Source organism: Macrotis lagotis, chromosome 2, assembly GCF_037893015.1.
Source record: "Macrotis lagotis isolate mMagLag1 chromosome 2, bilby.v1.9.chrom.fasta, whole genome shotgun sequence".
Classification (NCBI taxonomy): Eukaryota; Metazoa; Chordata; class Mammalia; order Peramelemorphia; family Peramelidae; genus Macrotis; species Macrotis lagotis.
In genome coordinates, this window is record NC_133659.1 from 204,605,570 (window position 1) to 204,629,469 (window position 23,900).

Below are 23,900 nucleotides of genomic sequence, written 5' to 3' on the forward strand. Positions count from 1 at the left end.
TTTAAAGTATACAAAAAAAAAATCAAATGGCATCTTACACTCTTTCACCTAACCGAATGAAAAAAATGTCCTTTTTATTTGTAAAAGAAAGCATTTATTTTTAGAAAAACTCAACCACCATATAAAGTAAAGGTCCTGGAAATTCCTCTGGCCATTCATTTCATGAACCTTCCAAGGTTCCCTCTTTCACAATAGCCCGTGCAAGGTTTCGTGCAAGAGCAAGTCTCAGCATTTCCACTTTGGTTGTCTCGATGTCATCTTCCTAGAAGCACAATGTGTTAGGCACAACCTGACCTTGCCCAGTGTGCAAGCCTCCCACCTTAACTGGAACCCAGGTACCTGGGGTCTCTGACCCTCAAGAGCTCTGGGCCCTGGTCTTCCTAATGTCAGGTCCTCTAGGCACTGCATCAGCTCATAGGTTTGTTCAGCAGAAAAGATGACCTAAGGAAGGATTGCGGGGTAAGAGGAGTTAGCACAGGCCAAGCTTATAATTCAGATAGGTACAATCAGTAGAACACTCACCTCCCTGTAGCCTAAATTCACTTTCCCAACAACTCTACCCTTCAAGTTCTAAGCAGGGTTTCAGCTGCTACTGATGCCTTCACAGGTCAAATTGATTTTAAAAATCGTAAACACCTGTTTGTAGCTAGTGTTAAGTCCTAGAAGACCAAATTCTTGGCTTTAAGGAGTTCATAACCTGACAAGTTAAATTATTGGACTGTGATAACATTTTTAAGTACCTAAATTTTTGAGGGGGAAAAACCATTATGGGCTGACACCTGTTTCTGTTCTAGTAGAGGAAGGGCATCAGTCAGTAGTGTCATCCAGAATGATCGAGGGGCAATTTGGGAAGTCATCAGTGACAGCAGCAGGGAGGCAGCATCAGCAAAGCGTTTTTCCCCATACAACCGGTGAAACTCTCGGTACTTTCCTATTGATCCAAGAGAGAGAAAGTCAGATGACAAATCCCAATGGACCTTGGATTCAGGAAAACTGGAAGTTATAATACAAAACATTCTCCTGTAGCAAGGAGGAATAGGTTGGATGCTCAGCTGGCTGTCCTCCCCCCCACTCCTGCATGGATCAGGGAGGTGGCTCTAAGATCCTAAGGCATGTACTGCAGTGGAGGGTGCCCCTGGTCTTCCAAGCCTAGGCAGCCACTGATGGAGACATGATCTGCACCCTCTTCTGGAGGTGATGAACAACCCCTAAAATACCTAGGAAAGTCAGACGGTCACTAAGCATCATAGCTGGGCCCAGGTTGTCAATGAGGTCCAAGTCTGAGAAACTGCCCCGTTCACAGTAATCCTTTAGGAACCTACAGAGAAATAACCTGGTTGAAATAAGGGCATCAGGTACTCTTCCCACCCCATTAAGCCCTTAGAAAAGTTGGTAGCACCTTCCTCCAGTCAACTGTAAAAATAAGAAAAAGCTGCTCAGACCCACCTATCAGAGACAAGGGTGGCAAAAGCAGCATCTTTGGCTCGGATACTCCAGGACAAAGCAGAACCCAGGCGGTTATTACAGACAGCTTTCATGGCAAGGATCTTACAGATGCTTCGAACTTTACAGAAGGAAGAAGATTTTTAGATGGCCCTCCACTTCTACCAAGGCACTTCCTTTCTCTATCCCCACTGTGCTCTCTTAATAGGGCTGTCCAAAATGTGGCCCCCTGTGGGTTTACAGAGCTCTCACTTAAATGGCAAATCAAAATATATTGTGTATTGTTTCAATGAAAACTTTTAAAAGTAAGGTTGGACAGCCCTGCTCTATATGTTCATCCCAGCTAAGTACGGAAACTTCAGAGAGAGGACTGGAAATCTTCAGTATCACATAATCATCTCATTGCTCTGCCTACAAGTAGCCAATATCACTTATCTCCTGCAGAACTGTGCTTCAAAGGCGGCTTCCAAATTTGTTTTAAGGAGCAAGAGAAGGATCCCGTAGACCCCAAAATGTCTCCCTCATCTGAAATAGTACCTGCAATCTCACCTAACAGATTTCATAACTTTGAGCCTGAGCACTCTCCTTTTAATAAAGAGAAAAAGAGTATTTTAAGCTTTTATCATTCAACATCTAAATTTAGATTTAATCCTTTGGAGGGAGAACAAAGGGGGTAGAAACAGAGAGGAAATCTTTGCAGTTTTGTTAGGGAAAAGAATTGGAAAGAACTGTGACTGCAAAGCTAGCACCCTATTATTAGACTGTACTACAGAAGCTACATGCGGGGCTGCCAAATACAAATTTCCATGAAAAGGACAATTTAAAACAATAATATCTAATAAACCTGCTTCCTGATTAACCTAGTTCATATCATTAGCTGTAGTAAGATTACTAATTCTTCTATGTAATCCCCACCCTGATGCCTGGCATACAGTGGAGTATGAGTAGAATGGCTCACTGACTTCATGATAGGATAAAAGGAATCAAGAGAAGGGCCCACCTTACCTTGTTCAGTCATCTGCCTCCTCTCACAGATCCGAAGTACTTTGAGGGCCTTTTGCTCTGTGTTTAGGGGAATCCGCTCAATATGCAGCTCCAGGTAAACCCTGCCCAGCTCTGGACAATGGTCAAAGTAATCCACACCTAGCTGCCACAGGCTGAAAATAAAATCCCCAAAGGAAGAGGGGTATGGGGCAACCTAGGGTAGGTTTGACTGCTGTTCTGGACAAACAAGACACTAGCCACTGAGAGAAATTTTGTCCTTCATATAGCCCTTGTGGGGGGGGGCTAGTAGGTAGGTGGTTGCATAAGAATCGTACAAGTCACCCCTCTTCCAATTTCACCAGAAAACCCAACTCTTCCCAAGTAGTCATACCTATGATGAGCAAATAGTCCTGATGCATATTCAAGCAGAAGGAATTCTCGCATATTGGAACCAAAACTGAAATCAAACTCACAATGAGATTATTAGCAACCAAAGCTTTTTCTCCTAACTAGATTCTATGCCTCAGTCATACTACTTCCATCCTTGCTTATTTGATTCACCCTTTCTCTCAGGAGCATCATAACAGTTGCCCTCTCCCTGTCACCACCCTCTACTATACTTACTAGAGGTTGTGAGAATGAAGAAGTTTGCAGTGATCAAGTAGGTCTGTCAAGTGAGCAACAAACCACCAATTGCTCAGGGCAATGCTGTAGAGGCAGATATCAATGCAAAAAGGAACAAAGGGTTCGTAGTTTAGAAGAAACTGAAAACAAATCTCAACACACAGGCAGCTTTTTCTTAAGATGTAGTAACAGTTCTCTTGGATATCATGTGAAAGGCTAGGGATCTATGGTAGTCTCATTTATTTTTGCCCTTCAGGAAGACTGCTCCCTTTTCAAGGAAAAGTTATCACCTGAGCTTGAGGGGCAAAACACTTAGGAGAGAAGGGCCCTACCAAAAAGTGAGAGGTAGAGAAGACCAGAGATTTCTACCTGCACTCCTTGATGACTTGATGAATATCAAATTCAAAGGCTGCCATCAAAATGTTGTCCAAAGGTTCTGGATTACTATCACCTCCCAGAAAGAGATCTAGGCTGGACTGTGGGAGGGTCACAATATAAACTCGGTTACAACAGTGATAAAGGTTCTGGGGAAAGGTATAAAAAAGGTGCAACCCCGGGGAAAGGTGATGGAATTTATCTAAAAGAAGAGCCAAGGATACCACTTTGGGATTTACTCCTTTTTTGAAAGGGACTGCTGAGAAAACTGGAAGGAATTTGTCAAAAATTAGGATTAAGGTATCATTTACAGTATGTCCTGAAAATGAAAGGTCATTCATTAAAAAAAAAAATTAAAAGAGAACATCAGATATCTTTCTTTCTCAATGATGACTAGAGAATAATAAAACAAGGAACAGAAAATTTTATAAAAGACAAAATAGAAAATTTTGATGAGATAAAATTAAAGTTTATATTCTTAAAAAATCAAAAGGGATCATCACCAATAAAAAGTCTGATACTCAAAATAAACAGGAAATTGACATAACATTAAGAGCCATTCCTCTTATACAAGTGATCAAAGAATATTAATTTACAATAAAAACTTTTGTAAACTAAAGATCACCGAAAGAAAAAATGCTCTAAATTCATTAATAGTAAGAAGAACACAAAGGAATTATGAGGTTTCACCTCACTCCCCACAAGCTGGTATAAATGGTACAATAATGCACTTTTTTTGGAGTGTGGGGTTTGAGGCAATCTGGATCAAGTGACCTGCCCAACTTGCCCACAGCTAGTAAATGTCTGAGGCCAGATTTGAGCTCAGGTCTTGACTCCTCCAAAACTGGTGCTTGATTCTTCTAGCCATCTAGCTATTCCCAATAATGTTAATAAAGCTGTGATGCTGTCTGATCTGGATTTCAAGCAGGAATAATGACTAAAGAAAATGATCCATACCTAGAAATCCATCCCTGGGCATATATACTCCAGGGAAGATAAAAGAAATAGAGATCCAATGGATGTCAATATATTCCTAACAGTACTGTCTTAAGATAGTAAAGAACTGGAAACAAAGTGAATGCCTGCTGAAATGGTTTAACATTGATTATAAAGTAAGAAATGATAAATGTTTAAAAATTCTGAAAACAAAGATTTGCATGAACTGAAGTAGAATGAAATAAGGAGAATCAAGGGGACAGTTACTAAACACTAAATGAAAAGATTACTTAAATCAAGTTGAAATCTTGAGTAAGAGAAAAGTCAATGAATGTCCTAGGGAAGATATAATGAAATATAACTCCTCTCACACAGAAGAGAAGTGGGTTTCATTAGAATACAAAAATAGAAAAGACAAGATTTCTGTATCAGATGCTTTTGTTTTTCTTTGTTATAAGGTAAGGTCTGATAAGGGAAAAGGGGAAGTAATAACTATGACACAAAGAAAAAGAGCAACAGTAAAATATTCTTTTAAAAATAAAACCCTGATTTTTCTAGAACACAGGAACCCCAACCCACAGAGATGGTGGTCTTTGGGATGGTGATCTCAGATTTACCTGGGCATAGAAGTGCAGTTCAATGGGTTTCACTGTGGGGTGAGAGTAGAGAAGCCTAGTCACCAGAAAATGATACCAGTTACTGAGAAGTTCTTTCTGCTCCAATAAAGCACTGTCATCTCCCAGCATGATCTAAAGGGAAGAGGTTTCTCTGTCAGTTCAGGGAGTGAAGAGCTCAGCACAGTCCATTCCCCTTGGATTGGCTCTTCCTCCTCTGCTGGGACAGGGGCTCTACTTTTACTGCTAAAGTAGTGTAATTAAGCAAAACAGAAGTTCTTAATCAGAGGACTGTGAACTAAGATTTTTTTCCCACTATTTTTCCCTGTTGTCCTATATATTTATTTTATGCTTTTAGAAACATTATTTTCAGAATGTGTCCTGAGTCTTCCTCAAACCACAAAAGAAGGTGAAGAATCCCTAGGCTACAAAGTCCACTGACAGTCTACCCAGCTCCCTCTACCCACAGACCTTGCAGAGGGACTCCAAGTGGGGGTTAGAAGCAAAGGTTCCATCTTGAAGATGTCGCTCACATTCCTCATGCCAGTGCTGCCATTTCAGCTCCAATTCTGTCAAAGTCTGTGTGTTGCCAGGCTACAGAGGGAAAGAGCTCACTATGAAAAGTCACCTTTCTCCCTCCTTTGGACCAGCAATAATACCTCTAGGGAGAAAGAACTATGGACTTTGAACAAAGACCAAAGCTATTACCTTCAAATTAGAAACAAAACCCCATTATCTTATTATGTAATTTTACCATCTCATACTTTATTTTTCTTCCTTAAGGATATTTTTCTGTCATCACATTCAATTGTAATCAATTATAACATGGAACCAATGTAAAGACTAACAATGCTTTCTGTGGGGGGCAGGGGGAGGGAAGCAAGAATGGGGGGAAAAATTGTAAAACTCTAAATAAAATCTTTCTTTAAAAAATACCACCTCTAGGCATATATCCAAAACAGGTTAAAAAAAAAAGTAAAGATCTTTTATGTACAAAAATATTTTTAGTGGCACTTTTTTACTAGTAAGTAACAAAAATAGATGATCATAGACTGGGAAAAGGTGAAACAAGCTGGGGTGCGTGTACATAATAGAATATCACTTGCAAAAAACAACAAAAAAGGAAGAATTCAGATAAAGTCAGTTTTTATGAACTGTAAACAAAAACAGATGAACCATTAATACAGTGATCACAATGGAAAACAACCCTGAAAAGTTTTGGGATTCTGATCAAAACAGTGACCAGTCAGGATTTCATAGGCCTCCTTCCACTTCTACAGGTAAAGAATGAGGCATCTGTTTTCAGATACATAGCCAATGCAGTCATTTGTTTTGCTTAATTGTATTTCAGTGAGAGAGGGTTCTATTATATACCAGAGAAAAGGAGCATCATTGGGAAAATGAAAAAAATATAAAAACATTAATAAAACTATTTTGAAAGTATAAACATATTCACTAGTAATGAGGTTATTTCAACGTACACTGAGAATAGGCATTGTCCTCATCAAGTCCCCCAAGACTCTGCACATGCTGGCCGAAGCAGGGTTAGCATCAGCTTCCTTGGACAGCATTTGTCTTGCCTCATCCAGGCGGCCCTGCAGCACGAAGAGAGTCGCCTGCAAGAGACCCCCAAACCCGTTTCTCCACAGGAAGCCAGCCAGAGTCCCCAGAGCTGGATAAAATTGAGTATGCTATCTCCCTAAATAAATTCCTTAACAAAAAAGAATCCAAATGATCGACTTCTCCAATCTAACAAGGACTCTTCCTTTACCTCCAAGGAATCTCTGTACCAACAAAGGCTCAGGTCCTGTGAGTGATTACTAACTCTTTTTTTATTTTTTTAAAGTTTTTGCAAGGCAATGGGGTTAAGTGGCTTGCCCAAGGCCACACAGCTAGGTAATTATTAAGTGTCTGAAGCCAGATTTGAACCCAGGTACTCCTGACTCCAGGGCTGGTGCTCTATCCACTGCGCCACCTAGCTGTCCTGCTACTAACTCTTTTGACAAATTTCCTTTTTTAAAATAGAATCAATTTTTAAATATCTTTCAGTAATCAAAGCAAACCAAAGCTCACCTATTTGTCCCAAACATGTTTCTTCTTCCTGAGAAGACTTCTCTAAACCAAGAGTTTCAGGAATAGCCAAAGGGATCTAATGAAGATCATAGGCTCATAGGACTCCTTAGAGATCATGTCTTGTTCCCTCCTGTCCACTTATTAGTGAGGAAACCAAAGTCCTAAGAGCTGAAGAGGTTTTGTTGCCTAATACCATAAAGTAACAGCTGGGATTTAGACCCAGATCCTGATTCTAGATCCAGGAACACACCTTCTCAGAGACCTTCATAAGTCCTCTGGTAGCCAGTGGAAATGCATGGCCTTATGCACTGTAGTCAGAGAACTCTGCCCTGCCACCGCCAAATTAGGTCTTAGACAGCAGGGCTTCATAGGATTTGGAATTGTTTTAAAGGTAGGACATATCTTTGTATCAACATTCTAAATTTAACTATAAATTCCTTTCAACTGATCTTCACTGACTACACATCAAAAATGTGCTCTCTAGATAGCATGGGTTAATGAACAGAATGCTGGATTTAGGTTCCCAATGTGCCTCTAATGGGGAAAATCACAATCTCTCAGTCTCAATTTCCTCTTTGGGCCAAGTCCTTGCCCTTAAGGAGTTCACACTTTATTTTCAGGGGCTTTTTTTTTTTTTTGCAAGGCAAATGGGGTGGCTTATCCAAGTGGCTTACTAATTTTTTTTTATTTTTTTAAAGTTTTTGCAAGGCAGTGGGGTTAAGTGGCTTGCCCAAGGCCACACAGCTAGGTAATTACTAAGTGGTTGAGGCTGGATTTGAACTCAGGTACTTCTGACTCCAGGGCCAGTGCCCTATCCACTGGGCCACCTAGCTGCCCAGGAGTTCACACTCTTTTTTTTTTTGAGTTCACACTCCTAACTGGCATACACAAAACAAAGAGTTCATAAGGGTGAAGCAACTGACAAATGCCAAGACCCAGATTGCATCAGGAGATGAGACCACAGTGTCTGAGGTCTTACAGACAGAGGGACAAGGTGCCTAAGAAGGCCTATAGGACCAGCACAGAAATGGTAAGGCAGAGAAGGCTCAGTGGGTCTTCCATCTCAACTGTAAGAACAGCTGGGGACTCTCATCTCTTCTGAGGGATGTGTCATCAAGTAGCCTGGAGGCTGGGAGCCAAGGAGAAAAAATGGAAGGTATAGGGGAAGGATCTCCTAAAACAGGTAAGTTCTGTATAACTTGGAAGACAAGGAGGAAGGATGCCCCAATGATGGGGTCTTCCTGTTGCCTAATGGCCCTGATAGGTCCTGAGAAGGGGAGGGTTGTGAAAGGAAGAAAAGCTCAGATGCATTTCCTGTGGTGGATGCTTTTCCCACTTGCAGGTTGAAATTCTAGGCAGCTCTAGGTTGGGGAGGGATTTTAAAGAAGGGCAAGGGGGAAAGAGTGTCAACAATGGTGGGTTTTTCTATACTATCTGTCTTTTCCACCCCTGGTATTCTTGGTAGGCAGGAGCAGTGGAGGGAGAAGAAAATGATAACATTTAAATTACCTCACAGAGTTGCAGTGAGGAAGTTTTTTTTTTTTTTATAACTTTAAAGCACTATCTATGTGTGATTTGCTATTATTTTCAGTGGGATAGGAAGAGCTAAAAATTATTTCTACAGTAAAGGATTTCAACTGATTACACAACTTGGTTATACAACTGGTTACACTGGTTACCTACAATACATATGGCATCTGGCTTGCCAACCCACCAAAGAGCACGTGGTACCAACATTTGGAAGAGAGGCCCAACTTGTATTCGGTTCTCACCAAATTCCAGAAGTTCTCATGTTTGTTTGGATTTTCACTACCAAGAACATCTGCTGACAAACCATCCATCTCACAAACGTGCAGTCGGACCCAGTCAAGGAGGTGAAGGAGTAGAGGGCCAGCTAGGAGCAAAGACTAGAATCACTTATTAATCCTGAAGATTCCTCTGTAGTAACCTTCACTCTCCCATATTAGAGAGGAATAAGCTAAGGCATAGAGGCTGATTATGTGGATTATTAATTAATATTAATTGAATATCTTTAATTATTATAAGTTATTTTTTAAAAAGTTATTGTGCCAGAGGCAGAAATGAAACTGAAAAATCCACAGCCTCTATTTCCTCATACTTAGCTATCAGATTAAGTTCATGGTCATTAATATATAGATGTGCACTATAACTAATGCCCCAGCCACAAAATGAAATATCAGTTAGCCCTTGGCTGCTTCATAGTTATCCTCACTTTAAGCCCCATAATTTAACACCCTTAACAATTTATCACAGCAAGCAACCATGATTCCAAGGGTCTAATTTCCAGAGTTAAATCTCTCTTTTTCACTTAATTTAAGAAAATTTCAAAATACCCTGAACCTCAACCTGAATTCAATTTACCATATATTTACTAAGTGCTTGCTGTGTGCAGAGCATGAAACAAGGAACAAGGAATATAAGATGAAAATTTACAAAGTCTCCCACCTACCAGTGTACAAATTAGAGGGATAAGATGTGGACACAAATATGTGTGTTTGTGTGTGTGTGTGTGTGTGTGTGTGTGTGTGTGTGTGTGTGTGTGTGTGTGTGTGTATTTTGTTTGTAATTTAATCTCCTGGAATGTCTTAACCGTGCCATAATTATTCTTTCCATTCAGTGCTATGCAAAATATCACACACCTTTGGGTATTTAAGTGCTTCTGATAGTGAGGCTGATGAAAATTCACTTACAAAATCAACAATGTACATCTCTGTGAAAGACACAGAGCAAGGCACTAGGGACCAAAAGAAAAAAGTGAAGGCTTGGCCTTCAAGCAGCAAGAAAAAGGATGAAAGATGAGAAGAGTAATTTAGGCAAGAAATCCTACAGAACTTAGAAATAAAGGCAGGGGAAGAGATTTTTAAATACCTTTTAGATTTCATGAGCATCATATTATTCTCACCTGGGGCTACTTCAATAAAGAGGATTTCACAAAGGTTCCAGATCAACTCCATTGCAGAAAGAATAGAAACCTAGGGGAAGAATCAAGAACAGACTTAAATTAAAAATGGAGTATATGTATATAATGGAAATAATGTAAAGACTAACAGACTGCCCTCTGTAGGGGGGTAGGGGTAGGGAAGCAAGATTAGGGGGAAAACTGTAAAATTCAAAATCAATTAATTAAAAAAAAGAATGGAGCAGAGTAGAAATTGAATCAAAACTAACTGATGCCATAGCTCAAGCATGCGAAAATAAATGCTTTGCTGAGTTTGACAGCATGTAGGATGGAAAATAACAAGCTCACTATTAAGATAAAATAAATTGCAAATTACTCTTGTTCCACGTGGGATAAACTAAAATTGTTATTATAATTAAAGAAAGGGAAAGAAGAACATTTTTATTTCAGTTCTCAAATTCAGATTAAGATAAGTTATTAAAACAACGGATCTGAAAATGGGTAAAAATGCTAACTCCACACTAACTGTATGACTGGCAATCCAAGAACCCAACTCTTTATCCCAGGTATCAGCTCTATCAGGCTGGCAAATTTAGGATGAACATTTCCACTGGTTGATTAATATTCAATCAGCAATATTTCTTCAGTTCCTATTATATGCAAAGTCCTTTTCTGAGATGAGAAGTAAGCATAAGACCAACCATCTCTACTTGCAAGAGCCTTCAACCAAGTTAGGAAAAATGACCAGCCAATAAGAGAAGAAAACAGATGAAATAAGAGTTAGTGATATGGGAGCATTTTTTGACATAACTACATATAACTTTGATTTATATGAAACCTACCGGTTTATATCCTTTGATCATTTATCATTTGTGGAATGACTTGTGATCTTATAAATTTGACTTAAGTCTTTATATAATTGAGAAAGGAGGCCCTTATCAGAGAGACTTGATGCAAAAATTTTCCTCTCAGTTTTCTGTTTTCCTTCTAATTTTGGCTGCATTGGTTTTGTGTAAAACTTCTTAAATTTTATATAATCAAAATTATCTATTTTGTGTTTGGTAATCTTCTTCTTTATCTTATTTTGGTTCCTTATCTATAGATCTGAAAGGGAAACTATTCCATGCTCTACCAATCTGCTTACATTATCATTCTTTATGAGTAAATCATGTACCCATTTTTGACCTTATTTTGGTATGGTGTGAGATAACAGTCAATACCAGTTTCTACTATATTGCTTTCCAGTTTTCCCAATGCTTTTTGTCAAATAATGAGTTTTTATCCCAAAAGCTTGGATCTTTGGGTTTATCATAAACTAGGCTACTATAGAATACTAAAATGTATTGTGCACCTAATCTATTCCACTGATTCACCACTCTTTTTCTTAGCCCTTAATGAGATTTGATATGGCTAATCACTTCATTTACATTTCTATCATTGATTTCTTTGATTTCCTTGACCTTCTATTTTTCTTTGACTATCACTTCACACCTATCAGATTGGCTAATATTACAAAAAAGGAAAATGATAAATATTGGAGGCGATATGGTGCACAAATGCACTGCTGGTGGAGTTGTGACATATGTGAAATTATGCCCAAAGCGATAATTTCATATACCCTTTGATCAAGCAATGTCACAGCTGGGTTGTACCCAAAAGGATTAAAAAAAGGTGAGGGGAAGGAAGAAAGGACCTATTTGTACAAAAATATTTACAATAGTTCTTTTTTGAGATGACTAAAAATTGGAAATTGAGGGAATTCCCATCAATTGGAGAATGGCTGAACAAGTTGTGGCACATGATTGTGATAGAATATTACTGTTATAAGAAATGAAAAGCAGGATGATTTCAGAAAAACATGGAAAGCTTTACTGTTTTCCTTCTCTTCTTTCTTCCCTCCTAGTCTTCTTATACAAAAATGACTATTATGGAAATGTTATACATGATTGCACATGTATAACCTATATCAGATTGCTTGCCAGCTCAGGGAAGGGGAACAGGAAGGAGGGACAGAATTTGAAATTCAAAACTTTAAAAAATATATAAAAAGTTCTTTAAATATGTAATTGAGGGAAAATAAATATTTAAAAAGTTAGTGGTATGGGGCAGCTTAGTGATGCAATGGATAGAGCACTGGAGTTGGGAGGACCTGAGTTCAAATCCTGCCTCAGACACTTAATAATTACTTAGCAGTGATGACCTTGGACAAGTCACTTAACACCATTGTCTTGCCAACCCCCTTTCAAAAAAAAAAAGTTAGTGTAGATATGATACAACCTTACCTGACTACTATACTGACGACCATGGACTGGATCTTGAGCAGCAACTGACAAAAACAAACAAAAATATTTTCAATGAGCAGCAATTTTACTGTTTTCCCTAGAAACTTGTTACAGGACTTCTCTCTGACTTTCTTAATAAGAGAATCTATAATTTTTTCATTTGACTCAAAAGGCAATGCAAAAATCAACAATCATCTCTAGAAGACTCATGATAAAACATGCTATTCAAATCTTCCGATAGAAAGTTGACGGACTCATAATGCCGAGTAGGACTTTTTAAAAATCCGACATGGCCAAATTTGAGGCAAGTTGTTTTGTTATACGGTTTGATTTTGTTTTATTTTTGATTTCTCAGTGAGGAACAGGGAAGATGGAAGAAGAAAAGGCAAGTTTTCATAAAAATAAATTAAAATTTGTTTTTTTTAAAAAACGAAACATAATGGAGGATTAAGTTGTAGTATTATATCAATAATGACTAGTATGCAAGAATTGACATCACCAAAACAATTATGCCTGGAAGAAGATGATCCATGACTGTCAAAGTGTAAAATAGGGGCACTTAGGTAGTATAATGGGATAAAGTACTAGCCCTAGAATCAGGAGGACCTAGTTCAAATCTAGTCTCAAACACATATTACTTTGTGACCCAGGGCAAATCACTTAACCCTAATTGTCTCAAAAGAAATAAGTATAAAATAGATACAATAAGACTTGGTGGTACAGATGGGAGTAAATGTAGATGGTACTTGTTTCAATTTAACCAGGAATCATTCACTGACACCTTAAAGATTATATTCTTTCTAAATCATTTACAAGATGGTCCATAACCATGGACATATGAAATATTTCCCCAACTGTATTAAGTTCAGTAGATATTCTATAGATGGAGAGCCCAAGTCCTCACTAGTATCACAAAATATGAAAAGACCCAGAGAAAGACCAGTACTCTGGGTAGATTTCTCCATGAAGGTTTTATGGAAAGCCATGGACAAGAATTTCACAAAATAAGTATACAGGTATGAATCACATTATTACTTGAGGAGTGAATGAATACCCACATTCATGAGGGCACAAATACATTTAAGTGTTTTTCATTACAGATATTTTTAATATACCTTATATACTTTTAGTATTGACCAGTGATATGAAAATTTTAGCACTCAAGCTTTCTGACTTGTCTACATACAGCTGTTTAAGACCTTTGTGAACTGTAACATAATATTTTATTATACTGGACTCTCCAGCAAGCATACAGTAATGTTTTAACTCTTCCAAATAATGCTTATTTGCACATGTAGCACCAAATTCGTGCAACTTTGAGTAACACTCCTTTTTTGCCTTATATTCCAATTATTCATCAAATCAATGGGCTCTAACTTGGAAAAATGTGGCCAAGATGATTGCCCCCAAAAGAAACACATTCTAAGGGATGATATAAAACTCAGAAAGTAAGGATGTGGAGTGCAAACCAGATTTTATTTCTGCACTTCTCATAAATCAATCAGTCAAAAAACAATTCGTAAGTACCTACTATGCTAGGCTCTAAAGATACAAAGACACAACATGAAACAATCACTACCTTCCAAGACATTGCATTCTATCAGGTGAGACAATATGTACATATATAAATACATACAAAATAATAAAAAAAAAGCAATGTAAGGTAGAAGGAAGGGGGAAGGAGATTTAGCAATTGGATCAGAGAATGTTTCAGGTAAGAAGGTATTGCTTGAGTTCCCACTTGAAACACAAGGAATTCTATAAGACCAAGATGACAAGGGGGTGTATTACAGATGTGGAGGAGAGCCAGAGACAAGGCACAGAAATGAGATAGAGATCTATCAGCAGAAGAGTGATGTGGTCACATCCACACTTAAGGATAATCCATCTAACAACTGCATGGAGGATGGCAGTAGGGAAGGCACTGCAAAAGACAAGACAAGAAGTGATAAGGGACAACGTTCTTGTCAGCAGAGAAAGAGTCAAGTGCAAAAGACATTATGAAGTGAGAAATAACAAGATTCAGCCACTGATTATAGAGGGAAAATGAGAAATTGAGGATAATACTGAAGCTGCCTGGAGACTATAAGAATAATAAAACTTTGGGCAGCTAGGTGGTGCAGTGGAGAAAGCACTGGCCCTGGAGTCAGGTGGGTTCAAATCCAGTCTCAGACACTTTAATAATTACCTAGCCGTGTGGCCTTGGGCAAGCCACTTAACCCCATTTGCCTTGCAAAAACCTAAAATAATAATAATAATAATAATAATAATAATAATAATAATAATAATAATAATAAAATAAATAAAACTTCTCAGGTCCTTCTGACTCCAGGGTTAGTGCACTATTCCCTGTGCCACCTAGCTGCCCCTAGTAATGATACCTCTCAAAGAAAAGATGATGAATTATTTAAGATGTTAAAAGTGCTATGTCAGCACTCTGGGTTGGCATAGCCATGGTAACCCATATCTTCCTTCAGCCATCAGTCTTCGTCATATGAAACTGAAGCTCAGGAAAAACACTAGGCGCAGAATTTCTTTATCTAAGAGATACCAGTTAAACTCACGAGAACTGAGGAAGTGACTGAGAGTGAAGAGGAAAAGAAAAATGGGGTTAAGTGACTTGCCCAAGGTTATACGGCTAGGTAATTATTATGTGTCTGAGGTTGGATTTGAACTCAGGTCCTCCTGTCTCCAAGGCCAGTGCTCTATCCACTGTGCCACCTAGCTGCCTCTGGTAGACCCACTCTGAGCAGAGGATAAGCCAGCCAAGAAAGTAAAAGAAAGCTCAAATGGGTAGGAAGTAGTGAGCAAAGAGGAAAGCATGACCAATAGAAGGATGATGTCAGGTATCAAATGCAGTCAAGGAAGGGGCAAAACTGAGGAAGGAAACCATCAGATTCAGAAATTAATAGACTGTGGATAACCAGAAAGAGAAATTTCAGTTGAACGAAGCCAGATACAAAGGGCTATAGTGAGAGAAAGGCAATGAATGCAAATAGTTGTTTCTATAATTTCTGTTGAGAAAAGGAAAATAAGCAGATGGGTTGGAAGATTCTAGTGAAGCTTTTTTAAGGTTGGGGAAGATTTTGGCACATCTGAAGGCAGTAGGGAAGGAACCAGTGGGCAAGCAGTTTGAAATTACAGAGAAAGAAATAATAATCAAGGGGGCAAGTGGCTGGAAAAGGATGGTAATAGACTCAAGGGCACATATATTTAAAGGGTTTTGGTCTCATTATCAGAGATGTGAGGTAAAGAGATACTATAACAAAAGTAATTTCATATTGGTCTAAAAATATTATTTCAGATTTCATCAGAAAATAACTTACTTGCTACTTGATGCATTTCTTCCATACAGGCTCTTATAACTGACCGATAGTTTTTACTCACTCGAACCAATCTGTAAAGAATAAGAGGGCCTTTAAAAAAAAACAAACATCCAGTTGGAAACTGAGGGAATATCCATCAATTAGGTCATGGCTGAACAAACTGTAGAATATGATTGTAATTTACATTTCTCAAAGTCCAGGAAAACTTGAGCCTCTGAGATCTTACTATCCTTTGCAACAGTTTCAACTTGCAAATCAGTTGGGAATTCTTTCATTGGCTTATCAGAGTCAATCTGGCATAATGTAAAGAGAACTTGATTTAGTGTGAGGTGGCCTAGCTTTTAGTCCCAACTCCAACACCTTGTAATATGAGGGTAGTCTTTTGACCTGAGGCTAGGTTTTCTTGCAAAATGGGCATAATACAATAGAATTAGCTACTTCAAGGGATATTGTGAAGAAAGAGATAAATGTGAAGAGATACTTACTGAGATGGGGGCAGCTGGGTGGCGCAGTGGATAGAGCACAGGCCCTGAAGTCAGGAATACCTGGGTTCAAAGCTGGTCTCAGACACTTAATAATTACCTAGCTGTGTGGCCACTTAACCCCATTACCTTGCAAAAAAAAGAGATACTTACTGAGCTTTCCTGGATTTTCCTGTTGATTCTTCCTCAATCCTCTGGAGTCCCACAAAGATGCCATGGGATTCATTGAAAAGTTTTCGCAGGATTCTAGAGTAAACATCTATATCCTTGCGGACTATATAGATGAAAGGGCAACCCAGCACTTTCTCTTCTTTGTCTAAATTGGAACAAGATAAAAATACATGTTTCTAATACCTTAATAATCTAACTGAATATCTATTGAAATAAATACTGGGGGCAGCTAGGTGGCATAGTGGATAAAGCACCGGCCTTGGAGTCAGGAGTACCTGGGTTCAAATCCAGTCTCAGACACTTAATAATTACCTAGCTGTGTGGCCTTGGGCAAGCCACTTAGCCCCATTTGCCTTGAAAAAAAAACCCTAAAAAAAAAAAGAAATAAATACTGAATATCCATAGGGATAAATACTGAACCCATAATTTCCTCTATATAAGAAACATCTGTAAAAAGAAATTTCCTCATCTCAACAAGGGCTACCTCATTATCAGGGACTGGGGGAAAGGAGAAGAGATTTTTTTTTTTTTAACAAAAGTCAGTGCATGTTTACACTTTTTCAAATTATAATCTAACAGCTCTCCAGGATGCAAAATTTCAACAGTTGTTCAGGGTCATGTAGTCAATATATGCTTCAGCCTGGTCTTCTTCCTAGCTTCAAGACCAATTTTCTATCCACTCTGTCACCCTGCTTCTATTTAACTTTTAACTATTTAATTAATATATTAACTATGTATTACTATTCTATTAATTTGCATCTGGTCCCACTAAAGAAACCCAAAATAGTAGATAAAGAATGTAGTCATTTATCAACCATCTACATATAAATTATTCATTGGTAAACTTGTAATCTATCTGCACAGCACAAGAAATTATGTTACCTCTCTTAACTTTCAATGTGATTAAATATATAATTAAAGGCTTTAAATCTAATGTCCAAGACAGTTAATAAAAGTAAATATGGTGCCAAAATAATATAGCATACTCTAATCAGACAGTTTTTATAATATTTATAACAATACACATAAACTCCCTCCACAAATTAGAAAAATTGACTATTTAGTATCTCATCAAGCAAATGCAACCAATGTTCCATGAAAATCTCTAAAATAGAAATTACAGGTTTACATAACTTTCTTATACAAGAATTTCTAAAAATGGGTTTTATTGGTGTTCAGTGAACTAGACTTTCAATACATATACTAGAAAACCAAAAAGATGTGTCATAGACTCTTGTGTTTCCACCTAGTTCATAACACGCTAGAAGTGCTGACAAGTTTTCCAATTAAATATGAAAAAGTGCCATTTATATATATATGCTTTCTATAAGGTTCCCTAAGTGGATCCCTAATGTGGTGGCTAAAACCCTGCTTTGTAAGAGATTCCTAAAAGGAAAAATATTTTAAACTAGGAGATTAAAAAAAATCCAAGATTTAGCTAAACTGAAAAACAGATAATTTGGGGATAGCTAGGTGGCGCAGTGGATAGAGCACAGGCCCTGGAGTCAGGAGTACCTGGGTTCAAATCTGGCCTCAGACACTTAATAATTACCTAGCTGTGTGGCCTGGGGCAAGCCACTTAACCCCACTGCCTTGCAAAAAAAACAAAAAAACAGATAATTTACTCAAATAAGTCTTTCATTAGGTCTAATATGATCCTTGCAGTAAAGAAACTCATATATTTTAATAAAGTTCCCTCAAAGATTTTTAAAAAAATCTCTCAAAAAAAGTACCAAGATTTCCTGGTTAGAAGGGCATCAAGCAGTACATTCACAATAACTTTAAAGAACAAAAAATAAAAGGATGCAGACTTTCAAAAAAACACATCTCTGGTCATGTTGCTAGTATTTAGCCCTAGATATTACATAAAAATATAACATTATTTAATCTATTTAGCACTGTTAACATAAAATGAGAACTAGCCAAAGCATCTTGAAAGTATCATTCTAATAAGAGCAATTGTTAAGATTGAAACACAATTATATTCTTAGTGGGTAGAGATAAAGGAAAAATAAAGGTTCCTGAAGAACAAGAATTAAAACAAAGAGCAGGCAGGAAACATACCCATCCTCAGACCAGGAAAATGGATCACCCAATTTATCCTAAATTGGAAGCCTAAACAGGCTTCATGAGATTCTCAATCATGACTAAGCCTATACAACTGCCAAAACTTCCAAATTTAAAACAGCCAGAAATGAGTCCAAATTCCTCGTGCACTAACAATACAAACTCACTAATAAAGGTTTGCCCAGGGGATCAAGAATTACCTTTTTTTTTGAACAAAGTTTCACACACCAGCATCTCTCCAGGTCCCCAGTCAAAACACATTTGCCTCTTATTGGAATTTATCCCTGGAATCAACTAGAAAGAAGACGTGATAACTATCAAATTCTCCTTGATGAAAGAAATCTAAAATCTTGAAATTTCAAAAAATCCTAAAATCAATAATAAGCGATCAAAAAACTTCATATATATTTATATACTTATATATACTGTACCAAGGTGGTTAGTTACAAGTTAGTTATAGATACAACAAGTTTCTGAACCAATTCTCCTGTAATAAACACAAATACCAACTCAAGCCCAAGAACCAAGAATGCCTTTTGGATTTTAGAACACACTTTAATGTTTTTTGCCTTTGATGAGCTGAAGACATTCAAATTTTTGGAGTCTCAGTTTTCTTAACTGTATAATGGGGATAATTCTACCTGTACAATGTTCCTCACAGGTCATTATAAAGATCAATTAGGAATGTATTCAAAGGACTTTGTAAATCTTAAAACACTATATAAATGTCAGCTATTATTATATCAGAATAGGTTATTACTTTGTGCCTAAAATAATACCTGGATGAATCTGTGACTTGAGGTTGCTGTGGTAGAACACTACACTATCTCATCCTGTGGAATATCTTTCTACAAATGTATATGGTGCCTATGGTGATCCTTGCTCTCAATACATGACCTCTCCCTCTCCTCTTATACATCTCTAATAACCTCCTTTGGGGGAGGGGGTTGCAAGGCAATGGGGCTGAGTTGCCCAAGATCACATAGCTAGGTAATTAAGTATCTGAGGTCAAATTTGAACTCAGGTCCTCCTGAATTCAGGGAGGGTGCTCCAGCTACCAAACCACCTAACTGCCCCTTTAATAACCTCCTTTATGCCACTTCTCTTTATTTGTAATATGTTATAGCCTTGACAACATTGGTAAACAATGGCATATAAAGTATCTGTATTGCCTGCTTTGCCAATTTTTGTCAATTAATCAAGAAGTATATATTTAAGTACCTACCATAGGTGCCAGACACTGGGGATAAAAAGGCAAAGATGATACAGCCTCTATCCCCAAGAAGCTAATACTCAATCAGGAGAGATAACATGTACAGTTACACATAGGTATTTTTTTTATTCTACATTTTTATTGCATATATTATGAAAACAGAAAATAAGTATAAAGCAATTGGGGGGATGAACAAGAAAAAGTTCTATGCAGGTGTCACTTGAGAAGGGTTTTGAAAGAAAAAGGACTTCTCAAAGATAGTGGTCAATGCGAAGGCACAGAAAGGAGATGGAGTGTCACAAGAGGGACAACAAGGCTGGCTTGTGCTGGATGATTAAGTGTTAAAAGAGGAGTAAATACATAATAAGATTGGAAAGGTAGGCCTTATATGGCCTTTAAAAGTCTAGAAAAAGGAGCTTGTATCTTAGAAACAAGAGGAAACTTCTGGAGTTCATTGAAGAGGAATAAGCTGTGTAACCTTCACTTTTAGGAAAATCTCTTTGGGCAGCTGTGTAAGAAGGTCAATTAAGAGACTATGGGATGGGGGTGGCTAGGTGGCACAGTGGATAAAGCACCGGCCCTGGAGTCAGGAGTACCTGGGTTCAAATCTGGTCTCAGACACCTAATAATTACCTAGCTGTGTGGCCTTGAGCAAGTCACTTCACCCCCATTTGCCTTGCAAAATCTTAAAAAAAAAAGAAAAAAGAGACTATGGCAGGGTGGCGCAGTGAATAGAGCACCAGCCCTGGAGTCAGGAGGACCTGAGTTCAAATCTGGCCTCAGAAACTTAATAATAACCTTACTGAGTGGTCTTGGGCAAGCCACTTAACCCCATTTGCCTTGCAAAAAAAAACCAAACTAAAAAAAGTGGGTTCAACCAAAATTCAAAGAGAAAGTAAGGGACAAGGGTTTCTACAGTACTTTCCATAGGGACTGTGAAAGCATCTCTGATTTTCTCTTCCAACAACTATGCCACACTTCTATACCAAGACTAAATTTGTTGTTGTTTGTCTTTTGTTCATGAAGAAGGCTATGACTTTGGGGAGTTGATGCCATAAAATGCACATGAACTGGATTTGAGTGAAGGGTGCTGTGCGAAGTCACCCTTTAAAAGTCTCACTTTCTATTCCAGAGCCATCTGGATCCAGCGGCCAGATATGAATGAAGATGGCCCTAGTTGTGAGACAATCAGGGCTAAGTGACTTGCCCCAAGTTCATACAACTAATAAGGTCGAGTTTGAATCAGGTCCTCTTGACTCTAGGATTCTCTAGATATCTTGAGCCACCTAGCTACCTCTCAGAATGACCAGGTTCCAGAGTATGGAAATTTGGTTCAATAGGGAGAAGCAGCTGGTGGTTGCAAAGCAGCCATCAAAGCGGGCGGCTAGGTGGCACAGTGGATAGAGTCCTGGCCCTGGAGTCAGGAGGACCTGAGTTCAAATCCGGACTCAGACACTTCATAATGACCTAGCTGTGTGGCCTTGGGCAAGCCGCTAAACTCCATTGCCTTGCAAAAACCTAAAAAAAATAGTGGAGATAATATAGCAGGATTATAAGAGGCAAGCACTCCTGTTCTAAATGTCTGATTTTAGGACCTTAGCCTCCACCAATAAAATGCTATCACAACTGTTTTAGTTTTAAATCAAATGATTTGTTCAGGATCACCTAACTGGTCACAGACAGAATTTTACTTCAGTTCAAGAAATATTTGTCCATCACCTGCAAGTATGAAACTGGAAATATAAAGGCTTAAAAAAAACTTTATTAAACCCCGGTGCCCCTCCCGCCTTAAAACATTTTTATTTAGTTTTGAGTTCCAATCTCTAGTCTCCCTTGCTCTCCCCTCCTTAACTGCCTCGGGGAAACAATTAGATGTGGGTTCTGCCGGTGCAATTACATAAAACATTCGCGTATTAGTCATTCATGCTGGATAACTGATATTAGTGATTACTCCCCATTACAGTAAGGATGCGACTACAGATCTCGTTTAGATAGCAGCATTCATAATAGTGGCCAACTCCACAGAGTACGTGGGTGGGGGGCTGCGGGGCCGAACAGCGCCCCTCTCGGACCCCCGGGCCAGGCCCCCTCCTTTGCAGGGGAGGCGGCCGGGGGGCTGCGGGCCCCTCCCCGGGGAGGCAGCCAGGCGCGGCGGGCCCACGTGCGGGGGCGTGGCCGAGGCGCGCGCCCGGGACAAAGGCCGGGCCGCCCCGCGACGGGCCGGGCCGAGGCGCGCGCCCGAGTCGGGCCGGACGCAGCGAGGGGGCGTGGCGGCGGCCGCCCGCGGCCGGTGGCCGGCCCCGCGGCCTGGGCCCTACCGTGAGCGTGGGGTCGCCGTCCAGTTCCTCCATGTTGCCGGTCCGGTCCACGCAGGGATCAAGGGTTCGAGGGCCGCCACAAGCCCCGGGACCCCGGATCTCGCGCCTCCGAAGGACCCCGCTCCGAGCAGGGCTGCCCTCGGAAGTGCCTGTCAGGCGCCCCCGGCTTTGAGCGCTTACGCGCTCAGGCTCACACTAGCGACGCTTCAGGGCGGCCTCCTGCCCCGGACTGTGAAAGCCGGGTGTCCGAAATCGCTCACCCTGAAGCTCGGGGGCCGTCTCGTGCAATCAGGCCAGCCTTGGGCAGCCCGGCGCCGAGTCGGGGAAACGCCCCCCGGGGGTGGCGGGAGACTGGCTCGGGCCGCCCTCGGCGGAGCTTTAGGAAGCGGCGGCTGTGTGAGGCGCAGGCGCCCCCCGGCGGCCGCGCGGGGAAGAGCGGCGCCCTGCAGAGCCGAGCCCCGCCCCCTGCGGCTCGGCCAGACGCACCTGCGGAGCTGGGCGCTGTCGCTGGGGGCGCTGCCGGGGGGCGCTGATTCTTGGAGGATGAGGATGATGATGAAGGTGACAGTAGTAGCCGCCAACATTACCTGTCACTTAGACTGTGCCTGGCCCCCGAGAGACGGGGCCTGATCCCCATTTTTTTTTTATTTTTACAAGGCAGTGGGGTTAAGTGACTTAGCCAAGATCTCACAGCTAGGTCATTATCAAGTGTCTGAGGACGGATTTGAACTCAGGTCCTCCTGATCCAGGGCCGCCCCTCATGATCCCCATTTTACAGAAAATGAAACTGAGGCAAGGTCAGCGACTTGGCTAGGGTCAGCGACCCAGCTTTTAATGTCTGAGGTTGAATGTGAACTGAGGGCTTTCCGACAGGCAATAAACCTAAAGTCCCGCAGCTGCCCCAAGGAGCATGCACACTACACTCCCACCCCAAAGAGCATGCACTCCCCCACCCCAAGGAGCATGCACACTACACTCCCACCCCAAGGAGCATGCACACTCCGACCCCAAAGAGCATGCACTCCCCCACCCCAAGGAGCATGCACACTCCCACCCCAAGGAGCATGCACTCTCCCACCCCAAGGAGCATGCACACTGCCTCCCCAAGGAGCATGCACACTCCCACCCCAAGGAGCATGCACACTCCCACCCCAAGGAGCATGCACACTCCCACCCCAAGGAGCATGCACTCCCCCACCCCAAGGAGTATGCACACTCCCACCCCAAGGAGCATGCACACTCCCACCCCAAGGAGCATGCACACTCCCACCCCAAGGAGCATGCACACTCCCACCCCAAGGAGCATGCACACTCCGACCCCAAAGAGCATGCACTCTCCCACCCCAAGGAGCATGCACACTGCCTCCCCAAGGAGCATGCACACTCCCACCCCAAGGAGCATGCACACTCCCACCCCAAGGAGTATGCACACTCCCACCCCAAGGAGCATGCACACTCCCACCCCAAGGAGCATGCACTCCCCCACCCCAAGGAGCATGCACACTCCCACCCCAAGGAGCATGCACACTGCCTCCCCAAGGAGCATGCACACTCCCACCCCAAGGAGCATGCACACTCCCACCCCAAGGAGCATGCACTCCCCCACCCCAAGGAGCATGCACACTCCCACCCCAAGGAGCATGCACACTCCCACCCCAAGGAGCATGCACTCCCCCACCCCAAGGAGCATGCACACTCCCACCCCAAGGAGCATGCACACTCCGACCCCAAAGAGCATGCACTGTCCCACCCCAAGGAGCATGCATACTACACTCCCACCCCAAGGAACATGCACACTCCCAGGACTATGCACTTTCAATCTTTTTGTTGCCCTGAGGGCGGGGGCTGAGTGCTGGGCCAGGAGTGGGTGGATTCCTCTCAGACACCTCCATGCTGGAGATGAGACCCTGGGCAAATCACCCGACCCAGGCTGGCCAGCTTCCTCTAATGTAAAAGGGGCTGGAGCCCCCTAGCCGCCACCCCCTGAACCATCCATCTGCTGATGGCCCCGTGGTGGGCATCACTAGGCTGTCTCCAGGAGCATGGAGCCAGAGGGACTGGCTGACCAGCAG

General features: G+C 40.9%; 1 protein-coding gene across 2 annotated transcripts; it reads right to left on the reverse strand.

The window, feature by feature from the left end:
• Window positions 1-71: 71 nt before the first annotated feature.
• NUP85 (nucleoporin 85) lies at window positions 72-21,962 on the reverse strand. 2 transcript variants are annotated; one of them, XM_074224604.1, is made up of 19 exons: window positions 21,829-21,953; window positions 18,498-18,591; window positions 16,213-16,375; window positions 15,578-15,648; window positions 12,252-12,295; window positions 9,973-10,042; window positions 8,822-8,943; window positions 6,458-6,592; window positions 5,448-5,570; window positions 4,980-5,111; window positions 3,421-3,527; window positions 3,052-3,135; window positions 2,819-2,884; window positions 2,449-2,600; window positions 1,447-1,564; window positions 1,218-1,318; window positions 780-931; window positions 340-441; window positions 72-262 (listed from the first exon to the last, which is right to left on the reverse strand). In XM_074224604.1, exons 1-19 carry the CDS (start codon window positions 21,859-21,861, stop codon window positions 161-163), a joined length of 1,971 nt encoding a protein of 656 aa, XP_074080705.1. In that variant the 5' UTR covers window positions 21,862-21,953; the 3' UTR covers window positions 72-160. The 2 variants fall into 2 exon arrangements, with proteins under 2 accessions (XP_074080705.1, XP_074080704.1); XM_074224603.1 differs by having other exon boundaries at window positions 72-441; window positions 21,829-21,962.
• Between the last annotated feature and the right edge of the window lie 1,938 nt (window positions 21,963-23,900).

What these genes read in the sequence shown, in the direction of transcription:
- NUP85 (XM_074224603.1), bottom strand. Translation starts at nt 21,861, where the DNA reads ATGGAGGAACTGGACGGCGACCCCACGCTCACG. An exon ending in ATGAGAACTTCTGGAATTTG is followed by an intron (nt 6,593 to 8,821) that starts GTGAGAACCGAA and finishes GGTCTCTTGCAG; the next exon opens with GCGACTCTCTTCGTGCTGCA. An exon ending in GCCACCCTTGTCTCTGATAG is followed by an intron (nt 1,319 to 1,446) that starts GTGGGTCTGAGC and finishes ATTTCTCTGTAG; the next exon opens with GTTCCTAAAGGATTACTGTG.